The 20,261-nt window shown below is 47.5% G+C and overlaps 1 protein-coding gene across 1 annotated transcript in view; it reads right to left on the reverse strand.

The window, feature by feature from the left end:
- Positions 1-491: 491 nt before the first annotated feature.
- Positions 492-20,261, reverse strand: part of LOC128690235 (protein unzipped) — a 52,113-nt gene continuing 32,343 nt past the window's right edge. Inside the window, exon 2 of the mRNA XM_053778812.2 lies at positions 492-1,996. Coding sequence (XP_053634787.2) covers positions 547-1,996 — 1,450 coding nt within the window. The 3' untranslated portion in view covers positions 492-546. The remainder of the gene's footprint in view (positions 1,997-20,261) is intronic.

Raw genomic sequence — 20,261 nt, forward strand, 5'->3', positions numbered from 1 at the left:
GGGTTAGAAGCTGGCCCAAGAGCTGGATACCAACACACAAAAATATACCACACGTACAGTCGTAACTAACACACACACACACACACACACACACACACACACACACACACACACACAATCGAAACTGACACACACACACACACAGTCGAAACTGACACACACACACACACACACACACACACACAGTCGAAACTGACACACACACACACAGTCGAAACTGACACACACACACACACACAGTCGAAACTGACACACACACACACACACACAGAACAGAACAATAACATACTGAACACAGTAGGAATTCTAAGAACAAATATATAAATTTTCTTCGCTCAACACTACAATGTCTATCACAAAACTAAACACATAAATCATCACTTGTCTACACTTATAATTACTGTACAAGTGGAGGGGAAATGTTCATTTATGGGCAGAGATTAGCGAGTTGTTCTTGTATGGGTGAAGAAGGAAGTGGGTTCTTTTATGAGTGGGTTACTTCATGGATGGGTGAAGAAGTGGAGTGGGTGATAAGGTGGAGAAGTGTCACACTACAGGGAAGGTGGAGTAGTAACGGAGGATGATAGTAGTAAAGATGGAGGCGAGAGCTGAGAGGATGCGGTCCGCTGGTCTGGTGGTCACTGCCTGGCTGTTCTCGTCCTCCGTAGGGGCTGCTACAGTCCGCTGAAACACCGTGTCCGTTCCCTTGGACAGTGACTCAGATTCCGGGTGCCACGAAACGTCCACCACGGGCTCGGTTTGTAGCTCCGTGGAGGGTTCGGAGAAAGGTTCTTCCGTGGTGGTGGGTGGTTCTGTGGTTGTCGTCGTAGGAGGCGTTGTTGTAGTTGTGGTAGTGGTAGTAGTTGTGGTAGTAGTAGTAGTAGTAGTGGTGGTGGTAGTGGTGAGCTCGTAGAGAATGTCAGCAACTTCGGGCATTTCGATGTCAGTGCCATTCTCGATGTAATAGTATCGTTTGTACATGGCAGCTACGGCTACCAGCGCCTCGTGGGTGTGTAGTGAAACGATGTTACGAGCCTGCTGGGTGCTGTCTGCGTAGTGTGCCGTTAGAGTGGCAGTGTAAGGTGCTTCGTAATGCCTCACTCTACCCTCCAGTTCCACCTCGACGCCCACACCGGCAGGCAAAGTGTGCACCAGAGTGATGGTATCAGCTCTCGCCAGGTTGTTGTTGATGCCCCACATGAGGGTCAGAGGCTTCTCGGGGGAGGGCATGGCCACGGGCGCCTCCTTAGGGTTGGTGATGATGGCCCTGAGGGCTGTGACGGTGCCCTTGACGCGCCCCCAATACTGTTTCTCACGAGCCTCGTACGTAACCAGCTTCGATACCTCCTCGTCTTCCTCTCCAGGATTCTCCATCGTGACTGTCTTCAGCAAAACCTTGTGTTCTGTCATCGTATCCTTGGAGTCATCCAAGACGATATTTCCTAGAGAGTAACTGACAGGTTCTTCCTCCACTACAATATTCGCTTTTTCCACGCGTCTTATAGTATCGTCATCAATGAGGATGGCGCGACGGTCCTTCATTCCCAGTCCCACGTGGCCCGCCATCAAGGCAGCCTCTGGACTTGAGTCCAACGGGGCTACCGCCAACATCATGTTCGGGGACAAGATAGCGTTATCAGGCTTCGCCATGAAACCATCCCAGGGTTGCAGGTGCAACCGCGCGGATCCATTGAGTGACACCAGGATATCAAACTTATCCAGATGGTGTATTCCCTTCAAGAAGGGGATGACACAGATATTATCTTTTCCGAATGAGCCAGGGACGTATGTGCCCCGGTGTCTGCCCCGGCACCAGTAGGGCCCCGTGCTGCTGCTCAGGCTGATGGGAACAGCGTGCTCAGGTAGCTTGTCTGTGTCAGAGACCCAGGCCAGGGTGGAGGAGGTGACGAATGTACTTCCCCCAGCACGCCACAGCCGCACCATATCCACAGCTGCCTGACATGTGCCGCACACCACCACTGACGCAATCATCAACCTGAAACGTAAACAACATATGAGAAACACTGCTATAGGCCTACTGGCTCAAACTACACAGGTTTTGCTTAATGGTTGTCTTCAAGAGGGAGCTGGACAGATACCTAAGTCGGTGTCGGATCAACCGGGCTGTGGTTCGTACGTTGGACTACGTGTGACCAGCAGTAACAGCCTAGTTGATCAGGCCCTGATCCACCGGGAAGACTGGTCGTGGACCGGGCCGCGGGGGCGTTGATCCCCGGAATACCCTCCACGTAGACTCCAGGTAAGTAGACCCCACCCGGCTTACAATGATGTATTACATTCCTGTGAAAGTAACTCCATCCCTGCTGGAAGGAAATCTGCAGTAGGTACCGAACCCACAGAGTAATGCCTAACGACCGCAGCAACTGCACAACCCAAGTCATCATGGGTTTAGAAGAGGTCGCTCCTGCCTTTCGCAAGTGCTGAACCATTACGACTAGATCTAAGTTGCACATGACAGGCAATACGCAGATGTAGTATACACTGACTTTGCAAAAGCCTTCGACAAGTGCGGCCACGGGGTAATTGTACATAAAATACGTGCAAAAGGACTAACTTCCTAACAAATAAAACCCAGAGAGTAATAGTAAGCAGAGTGAAATTAGGGACTGCTACAGTACAAAGTTCTGTACCCCAAGGCACGGTATTCGTCCCACTTCTCTTCCTCAATCTCATTTCTGACATAGACAGGGACATAAATCATAGCCGTGTAACATCTTTGTAGGCGATGCAAGAATCTGTATGTCATCCATATAAGATACAGCGATCCTCCAAGCTGATATAAACCAATCCTTCCACTGACAACAATATGATGTTCAATGAGGACAAATTTCAGTTACTACGCCAGTGAAGAATGGGATAAATAAAAAACAAGATCAGATTACACGACAAACTCAAGCCAGTCAATAAAACGCCCGTCAAATGTGAGAGACCTGGGAGTGATAATGTAGGTCTCACGTCCGAGGAGAACAGCAATATTATTTTCGCAACCGCAAAAAAAAGAGATTAACGGCTCCTTTCAAGGCAAGTTAAGTTGCTGAGCTGGAAAATATACAGAGAACCTTCACGGCTAATATGAACTCAGTCGTGCATCTAAATTACTGATAACACTAAAGTCCTAGAACTGTACTCCTTGGAACGTAGGCGAGAAAGATACAACATAATTCACACCAGGAAGATACTGGAGGAATTGGTACTAAACTTGCACACTGAAATTACTACTTATGAACACAAGAAGTTTGGCAGACAGTGCAGGATGCCTTCGATGAAAATCTCGGAAGTAATGAGTACACTGAGAGATACCTCAACAAGTGTAATGGGACCACGACTCTTCAATATCTCTCTTCGTGCATAAGGGGAATTACTAACAAATCCCTAGGTGTCTTCAAGGGGGAACTCGACGGATTTCGATCAGCTGATCAGCCGGAGGGTGGCTCGTGGCCTGGTTGGCAAAGCTCTTGCTTCACACGCTGAGTGTCCGGGTTCGATTCCCGGCAAGGGCAGAAACATTGGGCGTGTTTCCTTACACCTGTTGCCGTATCCATTTTACTGATGGGTGACCATCAGTAAAATGGATACCTGGGTGTTAGTCGACTGGTGTGGGTCGCATCCTGGGACAAAATTGAAATAATTTGCCCGAAATGTTCAGCATAACAAGGAGTTTTCTATATAGTAGTGTCACTGATGTCAGCTATGGTCTGCTCTATTCTATTCTATTCTATTTTATTCGCCGGTATGGTATCCCGGCCCGGGTCTCTTCCATTTTGGTGGCCCGGCATTGGTTCCCTGGGTAGGGAAGTGTCATTTATCTTTTCTTGCACATGCGGGGCAGTTCTTCAGTGGGAAGGGGGGGTACTTCACCGTCTCTATGGCCAGATGACGTACCAAACGTTAGTGTGCACTAACGGCGGCTGGTGTGCGGTGCAATGGATGCTTTGGCCCTCACAGCGACTTCAGCGGGGGGATGACGTGCAACGACTGGAAGTAAGGTTTCCAAGTCTCTGATGGCTAAGTACACAAGATGTGCTGCCTCATCCTCTCGGGCCTGCCCCATTGGGGTCTGTATACCCTGTACATGTACTTGTAAAAAATATATTATTAGATTATATTATCATACGCTGGACTGTGGGCGGTTGGCACTAACCAGGAGGGCAGAAACCAGGTCTGGGCTGGGACCAGGCCGCGAGGGCAGTGACCTCCAGAAGCGATTCCAGGTAAACTCCAAGTATCCAACACACATTATTTGTGTATTGTTCCAGTCGCGGTATTGTGCCCTTTTTGTTCTTTTTGTTTTTATCTCCGCATGTATCAGTGTTTTGACCAAGTGAACACTGGAGACACATAGAGCACTAAGAAAATGACAATGACTGGAGGGTGAAACTGTGGAGGGGGAGGGATATGGAAGAAAATGAGGGGGTAAGGAAGGAAGGTAGGGAGAAAGTGAAAGAAATAAATAAAGGTGAAACGGAATGGAAAAGAAAAGTAGAGGGAGGGATAGGATTGACATGATGGACATTAGAGAAAAGGAGGGAAGAGGGACAAAGTAAAGGGGAGAGGGATAGGGAAAAGACGGAGAGGGAAAGTTAAAGAAGAGAAGGAAAGATGAGAGAACATGATAAAGAGGGAGCAGCAGGAGAGATGCGGATATGACACAGTCCTCCGAGGATAATCAGCTTTACAGCCTGGCTGGCTGGCCTATGCTGTCACATCCAACCTGACTCGTAAATCTAAAACAGCCGCTGGGAAACACAACATAGCATAAATTTGTGTGTTGTTACATTCCAAAGCGAGGAGCAGTGAAGCACATGAGGCAGTTAGTGGCGCTGAGGAGCCGTATATCTGTCCCAGAGAGAGACAGGCTGTCTCTCTCTCACCAGTCTCCTTGTTGTCCTACATCTTTTAAAAGCTTTCTGCCGTTGTCGTCACGGCCACCATCGGCTTCACCAGCCAGTCACCACTAAGCCGGCTGCCAAACCATACAACTACCCCCAACACCAGCCGGCCGGCCATCAAACCATAAATGTCAATACAACCCAAGCCAGTGACGTCAGCACAACCATCACCACCAGCATATAATCGTGGTGGCCCTCCCTACACAGATTCATGTTCCACTCCCCAAGTATGGCTGGTAGACTCATAAACCAAACAACCTCACTTCTGCAAGGAAACCATACCGTTTCCAGCAGCTGTGATGGTGCCATTATGGCAGTCTCCGCTACAAGCAGGTCACCACCTCCGTAACAATCATAAGAATGTCAGGCCTACAGACAACACTACGTAAATCCTTCTCACATTCAAATTTCTGACACAACACAGAGAGTGGTAGTAAACAAAAGCAAGTCGAGCATCCACAAGTCTTTACCTTCAAATTACCGCCCAATAAGCCTAACCTCAATTGTAGTCAAATTACCACAAGGCAACGGTAAACAATATGATGTTCAATGAGGACAAATTCCAACTACTCCGTTATGGAAAACTGGAGGAGATAATAACTAGAACAGAGTATACTACAGACTCTGGCCATACAATAGAGAGGAAAAATAATGTAAGGGACCTGGGAGTAGTAATGTCTGAGGATCTCACTTTCAAGGATCACAACAGTGCCACGATCGCACGTGCAAAGAAAATGATAGGATGGATAATGAGAACTTACAAAACGAGAGATGCCAAGCCCATGATGATCCTTTTCAAATCACTTGTTCTCTCTAGGCTGGAATACTGCTGTACATTAACATCTCCATACAAAGCAGGTGAAATCGCAGATCTAGAGAGTGTACAGAGATCCTTTACTGCACGTATAAGTTCTGTCAAGCACCTTAACTACTGGGAACGCTTGGAAGCACTTGACTTGTACTCGTTGGAACGCAGGAGGGAGAGATATATCATAATCTACACTTGGAAAATCTTGGAAGGAATGGTCCCAAATCTGCACACAGAAATCACTCCCTACGAAAGTAAAAGACTGGGCAGGCGATGCAAAATGCCGCCAATAAAAAGTAGGGGCGCCATTGGCACACTAAGGGAAAACACCATAAGTGTCCGGGGCCCAAAACTGTTCAACAGCCTCCCATCAAGCATTAGGGGAATTGCCAATAAACCCCTGGCTGCCTTCAAGAGAGAGCTGGACAGATACCTAAAGTCAGTGCCGGATCAGCCGGGCTGTGGCTCGTACGTCGGACTGCGTGTGGCCAGCAGTAACAGCCTAGTTGATCAGGCCCTGATCCATCGGGAGGCCTGGTCGTGGACCGGGCCGCGGGGGCGTTGATCCCCGGAATAACCTCCAGGTAGCACCTGTTTCTCATCTTCGTAAATAGGAAAGCTAGTGAGACAGGTTCGTATCATAATAATAATATATTTATTTACTACAAGTACATGTACAAGGTATACAGACCATACATGACATCAATGACTTACTACTATATAGAAAGCCCCTTGTTATGTTGAGCATTTCGGGCAAATTAGGTCAGTGTCCCAGGATGTGACCCACACCAGTCCACTAACACCCAGGTACCCATTTACTGATTACCTGGAGGTTATTCCGGGGATCAACGCCCCCGCGGCCCGGTCCATGACCAGGCCTCCCGATGGATCAGGGCCTGATCAACTAGGCTGTTACTGCTGGCCGCACGCAGTCCGACGTACGAGCCACAACCCGACTGATCCGGCACTGACTTTAGGTATCTGTCCAGCTCTCTCTTGAAGGTAGCCAGGGGTTTATTGGCAATTCCCCTAATGCTTGATGGGAGGCTGTTGAACAGTTTTGGGCCCCGGACACTTATGGTGTTTTCTCTTAGTGTACCAATGGCGCCCCTACTTTTTATTGGCGGCATTTTGCATCGCCTGCCCAGTCTTTTACTTTCGTAGGGAGTGATTTCTGTGTGCAGATTTGGGACCATTCCTTCCAAGATTTTCCAAGTGTAGATTATGATATATCTCTCCCTCCTGCGTTCCAACGAGTACAAGTCAAGTGCTTCCAAGCGTTCCCAGTAGTTAAGGTGCTTGACAGAACTTATACGTGCAGTAAAGGATCTCTGTACACTCTCTAGATCTGCGATTTCACCTGCTTTGTATGGAGATGTTAATGTACAGCAGTATTCCAGCCTAGAGAGAACAAGGGTGAACATAGACAACAGGTGTAAAGAAATACGCCCAATGATTCTGCCCTCGCTGGGAATCGAACCCAGACCTCGCCGTGTGAAGCGACAGCTTTAGCCACCAGAGCCTCACCCTTTGAGAACGATAAGTTTATATACACTGATAGATATACACCTCTCGTGTATATATCGTTTAAGCACTGGGGCCTAAGTACGGGGTTTAAAGCTTATCTACTACAGGAAGGTCAGTTGGTCTTCATGTCACATATTCACCACAAGTCAAGAATATTTGAATACCCAAAACAGGGATTCAAGTTAACTCTCAGTGCACATATCCTGTACTAACTACTGAAAATAGTTTTTATTAGTAAGCAACCACAGACCGTCGCACGGTCCCAATTAGTGAATATTTCTTGTTCAGGCAGCCACGATAGATATGACGTTCCTCAGCCTATATATCAACACTCCAGATTCAAGTTTTCTGTCTTTCAGGCAGACCCAAAAACATTCCCCCGTTTTAATATCAGTACTGGTAAAATGGTGAATATTTGCACATGGGCCGTGGCTCCATTCTTTGCAAATATAACATGTTGCAATACTGGTACCTCGCTTGGTACCATTGTTACAGTGCACACAGGTTTTCACGCTGATATTTGTTTTGTTTTGTTTTCGTGTTTTCATGACGGGTGTCTAAGTAATGGTGAAAGCTCTTAAAGGCATCAGAGCTCATCTCATAGCTTCTTATTCCGCAAGTGCTCTACTTACCATCCACACTGTTTGAGCTTTTCCACGAATGTAACAGTAATAGTAATAATATTAATTAAGCCAGACTGCAGGCTTATGGTTGAGGATAATACTGAAACTAAGCTTATTAAGGTATTACTTATTAATTAAACAATACTCTTAGACTAATACCCATGGATACAAAGGATACTTTTATCTGAATTGAAAATAAAAGTTCCTTTCAACAATATATATCTGTTAATACATATTGTATATGTTCATAGTTCCTGGGGTCACCGCCCCCTGGTCTGGACTGAGACTGGTAAAAGAATGAGAATTATTAACAAGAGGCAAGTACGGTATATGTTGAGTGTAAGTTGGATAATAACTGGTGCAGGGGGATTGAAGTGGGTTAGTGGGGGAGATCTGTGAGCCATACTGTGGTGGGTTATCTCAAGGTTGATCTCCGTAGCTAAACAATGTGAGGTGGGATTCCTGTTATGGTGGGGAGTAGTGTTGGTAGTTCCTGTTATGGTGGGGAGTAGTGTTGGTGGTTCCTGTTATGGTGGAGAGTAGTGTTGGTGGTTCCTGTTATGGTGAGGAGTAGTGTTGGTGGTTCCTGTTATGGTGGGGAGTACTGTTGGTTACCTGTTTCCTGTTATGGTGGGGAGTACTGTTGGTTACCTGGTTCCTGTTATGGTGAGGAGTAGTGTTGGTGGTTCCTGTTATGGTGGGGAGTAGTGTTGGTTACCTGGTTCCTGTTATGGTGAGGAGTAGTGTTGGTTACCTGTTATGGTGGGGAGTAGTGTTGGTTACCTGGTTCCTGTTATGGTGGGGAGTAGTGTTGGTGGTTCCTGTTATGGTGGGGAGTAGTGTTGGTTACCTGGTTCCTGTTATGGTGAGGAGTAGTGTTGGTGGTTCCTGTTATGTAGTAGTGTTGGTTACCTGGTTCCTGTTATGGTGAGGAGTAGTGTTGGTGGTTCATGTTATGGTGGGGAGTAGTGTTGGTTACCTGGTTCCTGTTATGGTGAGGAGTAGTGTTGGTGGTTCCTGTTATGGTGGGGAGTAGTGTTGGTTACCTGGTTCCTGTTATGGTGGGGAGTAGTGTTGGTTACCTGGTTCCTGTTATGGTGGGGAGTAGTGTTGGTGGTTCCTGTTATGGTGGGGAGTAGTGTTGGTTACCTGGTTCCTGTTATGGTGAGGAGTAGTGTTGGTGGTTCCTGTTATGGTGGGGAGTAGTGCTGGTTACCTGGTTCCTGTTATGGTGAGGAGTAGTGTTGGTGGTTCCTTTTATGGTGGGGAGTAGTGTTGGTTACCTGGTTCCTGTTATGGTGAGGAGTAGTGTTGGTGGTTCCTGTTATGGTGGGGAGTAGTGTTGGTTACCTGGTTCCTGTTATGGTGGGGAGTAGTGTTGGTGGTTCCTGTTATGGTGGGGAGTAGTGTTGGTTACCTGGTTCCTGTTATGGTGAGGAGTAGTGTTGGTGGTTCCTGTTATGGTGGGGAGTAGTGTTGGTTACCTGGTTCCTGTTATGGTGAGGAGTAGTGTTGGTGGTTCCTGTTATGGTGGGGAGTAGTGTTGGTTACCTGGTTCCTGTTATGGTGAGGAGTAGTGTTGGTGGTTCCTGTTATGGTGGGGAGTAGTGTTGGTTACCTGGTTCCTGTTATGGTGGGGAGTAGTGTTGGTGGTTCCTGTTATGGTGGGGAGTAGTGTTGGTGGTTCCTGTTATGGTGGGGAGTAGTGTTGGTTACCTGGTTCCTGTTATGGTGAGTAGTGTTGGTGGTTCCTGTTATGGTGGGGAGTAGTGTTGGTGGTTCCTGTTATGGTGGGGAGTAGTGTTGGTTACCTGGTTCCTGTTATGGTGGGGAGTAGTGTTGGTGGCTGTGCCATATAATCGCAACACACAGTATAATCAACACTGGCCACTGGAACACAGGAGTCCAGAAGGGCAACAGCGCAACACAAGACAGGTGCTATGACGCAGTTCGTTAATGATTCTGTCTCAGCTTAGTGAACGGAGAATCGAGTCTCTACCGTAAAGTCCCACACATAAATCTATCTGTATATCTGGGAGTCACGCAGGTGCTGAAGAACTCAACATGACGCGGAAATAAAGAGTTCGTCTCACGTTTTTCCTCTCTATGTGGGTTGGCTCGAGGCAACATAATGTGTAGATTATATACGTTTATAGCATATTTTACGGCTGCAAAACAAGGGTAAATGAACCTGGGTTTATAAATAAATAAAATCAATCCGCGATATGGATCGACCAATGAGGTTTCTGGCTCTCATCTCCCCTCTCCCTTGATGTGAGCTACAGTGCCCTAGCTCGCTCTCTCTCTCTCTCTCTCTATCTATCTCTTTCCTTCACACACACACACACACACACACACACACACACACACACACACACACACACACACACAGACGAGGTTTGATAAAGCTCATGGAGCGGGGAGAGAGAGGGCCTAGTAGCAACCGGTGAAGAGGCGGGGCCAGGAGCTAGGACTCGACCCCTGCAACCACAAATAGGTGAGTACAAATAGGTGAGTACACACACACACACACACACACACACACACACACACACACACACAAACACACACACACACACACACACACACACACACACACACACACACACACACACACACACAGGCGTGTGCAATAAAATTCTTGGAGCACTGAGAGAGTGGACTTAGTAGCGATCAAAAAAGAGGTGGGACCAGGAGCGATGATTCGCCCCATGCAACCACAAATAGGTGAGTACACACACACACACACACACACACACACACAGACAGTGCCACAACAGTGCCACGATCGCACGTGCAAAGAAAATGATAGGATGGATAATGACAACGTTCAAAACGAGAGATGCGAAGCCAATGATGATCCTTTTCAAATCACTTGTTCTCTCTAGGCTGGAATACTGCTGTACATTAACATCTCCATACAAAGCAGGTGAAATCGCAGATCTAGAGAGTGTACAGAGATCCTTTACTGCACGTATAAGTTCTGTCAAGCACCTTAACTACTGGGAACGCTTGGAAGCACTTGACTTGTTCTCGTTGGAACGCAGGAGGGAGAGATATATCATAATCTACACTTGGAAAATCCTGGAAGGAATGGTCCCGAATCTACACACAGAAATCACTCCCTACGAAAGTAAAAGACTGGGCAGGCGATGCAAAATGCCCCCAATAAAAAGTAGGGGCGCCATTGGCACACTAAGGGAAAACACCATAAGTGTCCGGGGCCCAAAACTGTTCAACAGCCTCCCATCAAGCATTAGGGTAATTGCCAATAAACCCCTGGCTGCCTTCAAGAGAGAGCTGGACAGATACCTAAAGTCAGTGCCGGATCAGCCGCGCTGTGGCTCGTACGTTGGACTGCGTGCGGCCAGCAGTAACAGCCTAGTTGATCAGGCCCTGATCCATCGGGAGGCCTGGTCATGGACCGGGCCGCGGGGGCGTTGATCCCCGGAATAACCTCCAGGTCCAGGTAACCCATGCCCTGGAGTGTATTTCAGATTTACATACAAAAACGTCACTCTCCACATTATGTGACGACAGAACAGTCACGATGGAGCCTCAGGTGAGCAGTATACCAACCTGGATTATTTTACAACACCTAGCCATACTCCTACCCTACTCTCTCTCTCTCTCTCTCTCTCTCTCTCTCTCTCTCTCTCTCTCTCTCTCTCTCTCAAACCCACCGTCTCCACACCAACCTTCCTTAATCTAACAGATAAGAGAATACCTTTCATATACTATTTCAATCTTAAAATATTTTTGAAATACACGGTACGAAGGAGTTATCTTTTTAATGGGATTCAACTCTACCTGGAATACCATAAAGGTATCAGGTAAGAGGAAGTTATGGAGAGTTAAGTTGAAGAGAGTGATGTAGCGTGTAGGTGTTGGGTTCAACAGAAGAGTGATGCAGCGTGTAGGTGTTGGGTTCAACAGAAGAGAGTGATGCAGCGTGTAGGTGTTGGGTTCAACAGAAGAGAGTGATGTAGCGTGTAGGTGTTGGGTTCAACAGAAGAGTGATGCAGCGTGTAGGTGTTGGGTTCAACAGAAGAGTGATGTAGCGTGTAGGTGTTGGGTTCAACAGAAGAGTGATGTAGCGTGTAGGTGTTGGGTTCAACAGAAGAGAGTGATGTAGCATGTAGGTGTTGGGTTCAACAGAAGGGTGATGTAGCATGTAGGTGTTGGGTTCAACAGAAGAGTGATGCAGCGTGTAGGTGTTGGGTTCAACAGAAGAGTGATGTAGGGTGTAGGTGTTGGGTTCAACAGAAGAGAGTGATGTAGGGTGCAGGTGTTGGGTTCAAGAGTGATGTAGCGTGTAGGTGTTGGGTTCAACAGAAGAGTGATGTAGCATGTAGGTGTTGGGTTCAACAGAAGAGAGTGATGTAGCATGTAGGTGTTGGGTTCAACAGAAGAGAGTGATGTAGCATGTAGGTGTTGGGTTCAACAGAAGAGAGTGATGTAGCATGTAGGTGTTGGGTTCAACAGAAGGGTGATGTAGCATGTAGGTGTTGGGTTCAACAGAAGGGTGATGTAGCATGTAGGTGTTGGGTTCAACAGAAGGGTGATGTAGCATGTAGGTGTTGGGTTCAACAGAATGGTGATGTAGCATGTAGGTGTTGGGTTCAACAGAAGGGTGATGTAGCATGTAGGTGTTGGGTTCAACAGAAGAGTGATGTAGCGTGTAGGTGTTGGGTTCAACAGAAGAGTGATGTAGGGTGTAGGTGTTGGGTTCAACAGAAGAGAGTGATGTAGCATGTAGGTGTTGGGTTCAACAGAAGAGTGATGTAGTGTGTAGGTGTTGGGTTCAACAGAAGAGTGATGCAGCGTGTAGGTGTTGGGTTCAACAGAAGGGTGATGTAGCGTGTAGGTGTTGGGTTCAACAGAAGGGTGATGTAGCGTGTAGGTGTTGGGTTCAACAGAAGAGAGTGATGTAGCATGTAGGTGTTGGGTTCAACAGAAGAGAGTGATGTAGCGTGTAGGTGTTGGGTTCAACAGAAGAGTGATGCAGCGTGTAGGTGTTGGGTTCAACAGAAGAGTGATGTAGCGTGTAGGTGTTGGGTTCAACAGAAGAGAGTGATGTAGCGTGTAGGTGTTGGGTTCAACAGAAGAGTGATGCAGCGTGTAGGTGTTGGGTTCAACAGAAGAGTGATGTAGCGTGTAGGTGTTGGGTTCAACAGAAGAGTGATGTAGCGTGTAGGTGTTGGGTTCAACAGAAGAGAGTGATGTAGCGTGTAGGTGTTGGGTTCAACAGAAGAGTGATGTAGCGTGTAGGTGTTGGGTTCAACAGAAGAGTGATGTAGCGTGTAGGTGTTGGGTTCAACAGAAGAGAGTGATGTAGCGTGTAGGTGTTGGGTTCAACAGAAGAGAGTGATGCAGCGTGTAGGTGTTGGGTTCAACAGAAGAGTGATGCAGCGTGTAGGTGTTGGGTTCAACAGAAGAGTGATGCAGCGTGTAGGTGTTGGGTTCAACAGAAGAGAGTGATGCAGCGTGTAGGTGTTGGGTTCAACAGAAGAGTGATGCAGCGTGTAGGTGTTGGGTTCAACAGAAGAGAGTGATGCAGCGTGTAGGTGTTGGGTTCAACAGAAGAGTGATGCAGCGTGTAGGTGTTGGGTTCAACAGAAGAGAGTGATGCAGCGTGTAGGTGTTGGGTTCAACAGAAGAGTGATGCAGCGTGTAGGTGTTGGGTTCAACAGAAGAGTGATGCAGCGTGTAGGTGTTGGGTTCAACAGAAGAGAGTGATGTAGGGTGTAGGTGTTGGGTTCAACAGAAGAGTGATGCAGCGTGTAGGTGTTGGGTTCAACAGAAGAGTGATGCAGCGTGTAGGTGTTGGGTTCAACAGAAGAGTGATGTAGCGTGTAGGTGTTGGGTTCAACAGAAGAGTGATGTAGCGTGTAGGTGTTGGGTTCAACAGAAGAGTGATGTAGCGTGTAGGTGTTGGGTTCAACAGAAGAGTGATGTAGCGTGTAGGTGTTGGGTTCAACAGAAGAGTGATGCAGCATGTAGGTGTTGGGTTCAACAGAAGAGTGATGTAGCGTGTAGGTGTTGGGTTCAACAGAAGAGTGATGTAGCGTGTAGGTGTTGGGTTCAACAGAAGAGTGATGCAGCGTGTAGGTGTTGGGTTCAACAGAAGAGTGATGTAGCGTGTAGGTGTTGGGTTCAACAGAAGAGTGATGTAGCGTGTAGGTGTTGGGTTCAATACCTTCAATCTAGTTGAAAATGCTATCAAATACCGACAAATTGATGATTAAGACATGTTGAAACGTTTCGCCCACACAGTAGGCGTCTTCAGTCAAATACAGAACTTGATGGACTGATTATATCACCTTCATTTCACTACTGCACTGACTGCCTCTGTATTTGACTGAAGAAGCCTACTGTGTGGACGAAAAGTTTCTGTTTACCCTCGTCATCTTAGTCCTCCACGTTTCCGTCCGCCCCCCATGTGGGTCCCAGTTCTGCCAATCTGTTTCATTATGGTTTAAATCCTCGCCATGATAAGTAACTTTGCCTCGGTCTTGTATACACTCCTAGCTGGTTCAGCTATGATGTCACGGTGTGTGTGTGTGTGTGTGTGTGTGTGTGTGTGTGTGTGTGTGTGTGTGTGTGTGTGTGTGTGTGTGTGTGTGTGTGGTTGCAGGGGTCGATTCGTAGCTCCTGGCCCCTCCTCTTCAATGGTCGCTACTAGGTCCTCTCTCCCTGCTCTATGAGCAGGGTGTGTGTGCTCACCTGTTGTGGTTGCAGAGGTCGAGTCGCAGCTCTTGGCCCTGTCAGTGTGTGCACCTGTTTGTGTTCTTGTACTTGTGTGTGCGTGCTGGCTTGCGGGCTTGCTGGCTTAGCGTGCACACGTGTAAGCGGTTTACGAACACAAGTGCGTGCACACACTAGCCTCATCAGTGTACCTTCAGAACAAATTTTACTATCGGGCGAGGAGGGTATAACACCTGGTACTGTTATGAGGGGTACCTACTCACCCCTCTCCCAGGTGCCAGCCAGGCATAACCCCCCTGAGTGCCAGCCAGGCACCCTGGGTTGTTGCGTCAACCCTACTTCAACTGCCTCGTTAGAGTGGCTCACCCTAACTACTTCAGCGGCAGCAAACTACCACCACTCTCCTAGTTGTCAATGGTCAGGACGGAGGTAGTGTTTGCCAGTAGTCCTGTTGTGGCAAGAACCCACCAGTAGCCCTGCTGTGGCAAGAACCCACCAGTAGTCCTGCTGTGGCAAGAATCCACCAGTAGCCCTGTTGTGGCAAGAATCCACCAGTAGTCCTGCTGTGGCAAGAACCCACCAGTAGTCCTGCTGTGGCAAGAACCCACCAGTAGCCATGCTGTGGCAAGAACCCACCAGTAGTCCTGCTGTGGCAAGAACCCACCAGTAGCCATGCTGTGGCAAGAACCCACCAGTAGTCCTGCTGTGGCAAGAACCCACCAGTAGCCCTGTTGTGGCAAGAATCCACCAGTAGCCCTGTTGTGGCAAGAATCCACCAGTAGTCCTGCTGTGGCAAGAACCCACCAGTAGTCCTGTTGTGGCAAGAATCCACCAGTAGTCCTGCTGTGGCAAGAACCCACCAGTAGTCCTGCAGGAAGAAAACAACCCACCAGTAGTCCTGCAGGAAGAAAACAACCCACCAGTAGTCCTGCAGGAAGAAAACAACCCACCAGTAGTCCTGCAGGAAGAAAACAACTCACCAGTAGTCCTGCAGGAAGAAAACAACCCACCAGTAGTCCTGCAGGAAGAAAACAACCCACCAGTAGTCCTGCAGGAAGAAAACAACCCACCAGTAGTCCTGCAGGAAGAAAACAACCCACCAGTAGTCCTGCAGGAAAAAAACACACCAGTAGTCCTGCAGGAAGAAAACAACCCACCAGTAGTCCTGCAGGAAGAAAACAACCCACCAGTAGTCCTGCAGGAAGAAAACAACCCACCAGTAGTCCTGCAGGAAGAAAACAACCCACCAGTAGTCCTGCAGGAAGAAAACCCACCAGTAGTCCTGCAGGAAGAAAACAACCCACCAGTAGTCCTGCAGGAAGAAAACAACCCACCAGTAGTCCTGCAGGAAGAAAACAACCCACCAGTAGTCCTGCAGGAAGAAAACCCACCAGTAGTCCTGCAGGAAGAAAACAACCCACCAGTAGTCCTGCAGGAAGAAAACAACCCACCAGTAGTCCTGCAGGAAGAAAACAACCCACCAGTAGTCCTGCAGGAAAAAAACCCACCAGTAGTCCTGCAGGAAGAAAACAACCCACCAGTAGTCCTGCAGGAAGAAAACAACCCACCAGTAGTCCTGCAGGAAGAAAACAACCCACCAGTAGTCCTGCAGGAAGAAAACAACCCACCAGTAGTCCTGCAGGAAGAAAACAACCCACCAGAAGTCCTGCAGGAAGAACCCCCGATTGATACTGGAACTACTAATAACAACATGAACAAAGAACCCATAATAAATATGTCAGTTGTTATGCGAGAGAGAGAGAGAGAGAGAGAGAGAGAGAGAGAGAGAGAGAGAGAGAGAGAGAGAGAGAGAGAGAGAGAGAGAGAGAGAGAGAGAGTTTACTGCATCATGATACACCAGATCAGCAATAATAATAATAATAATAATAATAATAATAATAATAATAATAATAATAATAATCTCTTACTTCCCATGCGCTGCATGACCCCTACGGGTTTAGTATTTCCTCTTGAATAATAATACTGGAGCGAGGGGCTCGTACTTCAAAGGGCTTAGGCAGCGGTGAGTCATGGGAGGTGGGAAGATGGGGTGGGTGGGAAGGAAGGATGGGTGAGAAGTAAGGATGGGTGGGAAGAAAGGATGGGTGGGTGGGAAGGATGGGTGGGAAGGATGGGTGGGAAGGATGTGTGGGTAGGAAAGATGGGTGGGAGGGAAGGATGGGTGGGATGGATGGGTGGGAAGGATGGGTGGGTAGGAAAGATGGGTGGGAAGGAAGGATGAGTAGGAAGGAGAACTCTATAGAAAGTGTTATGGGTTGAGGTGGTCACTCGGCTTCAATAGAGCCCCACAGAGTCTCAAAGAGAAAATGATCAGTTATGCAACAAATGAGTGACAACGATGTAGAGAAGCAGTGAGGAGAGATGTTAGCTTGGTGGTCTGTGTGGGGAAGCTGAACACCAGTTACACGTGGAGATGAACGAGGAATGATGGAGCCTACATTTGTACATCTGGTGTTCGTATGTTCAAGAGGCACGTAAGTTCACCCTTCCTATAATAACATGCTTATTTTCCCACTATAATCTACCTTGTCCAAAATTATTATCACATTTGCTTTGTCTGTTTCGTAAGGTACCTGACACTGACCAGGGAAGGACGAGAGATAGATTGCTCTGTCTTCGCAACCTAGAGCCTCACAGGCTAACCTCTTCTTATGCTATCAGTTTTGTGAACATTGCTTCTGAGATCCTTGGTTGTCCAAACACCATATCATGTGTGTGGGGGGGGACGTTATTTCTGGCAGTAATGTTGTGTGTGGACTTTGTCGTTGCAACTACATTGCTGACTTATCCCAGAGAGGCAAAGTAAGTCTTCTCTGAGACTGGATATGGGTTGGGTCGTGGCCGTCCATCGGCTCCAGCCAACAATTAGCACTTTCACAAACACGTGTCTTACAGCATGTCTTTCTGGAGCTAATTTTCTGCATCGTATCATGTTTAGAAATTTGTCTTAGAGGTTGGTGCCTGCACGCTAAGTCGTGTGTTAAGTGATTTATGTTTTTGTTTTTTTTTTTGTCTTTGGGGATTAGCGGCTGCTGGGGCGACACATATTTTAATGGTTCAGCCTTGTGGAAACGACTGTCTTTCCTCTGTTTTTAGGACTTAGTTTCCTAACATAGCTGTCTTGGCTTAGAAAAAATGCATAACAATAACTGACTAATTGTAACCAAAAGATAGAATGTGCCTTAGGCAATTAACTTGTGTAACTTATACCATATTTTCACATATAGGAGTCTGAGCTGCGCTGTGCTATAGATCTGTATTTTGAATTGTACAGAGAGACTATACGTAGTAAAGAGAATGGCTTAACCTGTCTGGTTTTACCATATTTTACTCCCGACTTTATTATTTCTTGAAATGCTTTATGAATTTTGATTATTTTAAATGTTTTTATTATTTTCATGTTTGCCTACAATAGCTGTGCTTCAGAAGCAGAGGCAAACATGTCTAAGACGCCACACAATCTCAAGTGTGCTTTTTGATGAGAGGTGAAATATGACTCATGAAACTGTAATATCAGAATTGTAAACAGAGTACGGGTGGGGTTAGAACTTATGGCGAGCGAGTTGTGAAACTCCAGGCCAGTGCATAAGCCATGGAACATTTATATAATGTGTAATATACGAAGCTGTTATCACTTAAAGGAACATAAATCGAAAGAGAAATATATTATTAGGGATACGAAGAGAGAGTAAGTGGCCGCAAGGGGTCCCATATAAACAGTGCGGGAAGGGTAGTGAAAATAGTCTGCTTGGCAAGCTCCTCAATGACGTTGATTTCCGTTGCAACTTCCTCGGAGATACGGTTTTGCCACTGCAAGTTCATTTTTAAGTATATTTTTCTTAAGCACATAAGAATGAACAATAGGCCTATTGGTCCATGCTAGGCACGTCAAACTCTCACCCAACTAAGTGCAGTTATATACTCGTCCAATCTACAATAAAAATTACCCGAAGTTCTCGCCTCAAGGAACCAACACAAAATTGATTTCTGACAGCAAAGAAGCGTAGAATTTCACAACTTCACAAATGAAAATATAAGCCGTCTCAAAGTCGTTAATGCCATCTTAAAAAAAAGGTAATTCATCCAAGAGGTAACTGTAACAGTGAGACTCACTTACGTGACTTACAGAGTATGAGTTTCAACCTTACGAACATAAGGTGACTTTAATGGCAGACATTATGTAAAGAGAGACGTATGTGTGTTTTTATATATAACAAAAACATGTTACATTGTTAAACAAAAAGTGCAAGCTATTAAAACTTGGCTGATAATGAAGTGAAGATCACAGCAGAAGTTACCAGCCGGCTGAGGCAGAGAAGTGAACATACCCAGTCGTAGTTACCAGCCGGCTGAGGCAGAGAAGTGAACATACCCAGTCGTAGTTACCAGCCGACTGAGGCAGAGAAGTGAACATACCCAGTCGTAGTTACCAGCCGGCTGAGGCAGAGAAGTGAACACACCCAGTCGTAGTTACCAGCTGGCTGAGGAAGAGAAGTGAACACACCCAGTCGTAGTTACCAGCCGGCTGAGGCAGAGAAGTGAACACACCCAGTCGTAGTTACCAGTTGGCTGAGGCAGAGAAGTGAACACACCCAGTCGTAGTTACCAGCCGGCTGAGGCAGAGAAGTGAACACACCCAGTCGTAGTTACCAGCCGGCTGAGGCAGAGAAGTGAACACACCCAGTCGTAGTTACCAGCCGGCTGAGGCAGAGAAGTGAACACACCCAGTCGTAGTTACCAGCCGGCTGAGGCAGAGAAGTGAACACACCCAGTCGTAGTTACCAGCCGGCTGAGGCAGAGAAGTGAACACACCCAGTCGTAGTTACCAGCTGGCTGAGGCAGAGAAGTGAACACACCCAGTCGTAGTTACCAGCCGGCTGAGGCAGAGAAGTGAACACACCCAGTCGTAGTTACCAGTCGGCTGAGGCAGAGAAGTGAACACACCCAGTCGTAGTTACCAGCCGGCTGAGGCAGAGAAGTGAACACACCCAGTCGTAGTTACCAGTCGGCTGAGGCAGAGAAGTGAACGTACCCAGTCGTAGTTACCAGTCGGCTGAGGCAGAGAAGTGAACACACCCAGTCGTAGTTACCAGCCGGCTGAGGCAGAGAAGTGAACACACCCAGTCGTAGTTACCAGCCGGCTGAGGCAGAGAAGTGAACACACCCAGTCGTAGTTACCAGCCGGCTGAGGCAGAGAAGTGAACACACCCAGTCGTAGTTACCAGGTGGCTGAGGCAGAGAAGTGAACACACCCAGTCGTAGTTACCAGCCGGCTGAGGCAGAGAAGTGAACACACCCAGTCGTAGTTACCAGCCGGCTGAGGCAGAGAAGTGAACACACCCAGTCGTAGTTACCAGCCGGCTGAGGCAGAGAAGTGAACACACCCAGTCGTAGTTACCAGCCGGCTGAGGCAGAGAAGTGAACACACCCAGTCGTAGTTACCAGCCGGCTGAGGCAGAGAAGTGAACACACCCAGTCGTAGTTACCAGCCGGCTGAGGCAGAGAAGTGAACACACCCAGTCGTAGTTACCAGCCGGCTGAGGCAGAGAAGTGAACACACCCAGTCGTAGTTACCAGCCGGCTGAGGCAGAGAAGTGAACACACCCAGTCGTAGTTACCAGCCGGCTGAGGCAGAGAAGTGAACACACCCAGTCGTAGTTACCA

Source organism: Cherax quadricarinatus, chromosome 32 (assembly GCF_038502225.1).
Source record: "Cherax quadricarinatus isolate ZL_2023a chromosome 32, ASM3850222v1, whole genome shotgun sequence".
Lineage (NCBI taxonomy): Eukaryota > Metazoa > Arthropoda > Malacostraca > Decapoda > Parastacidae > Cherax > Cherax quadricarinatus.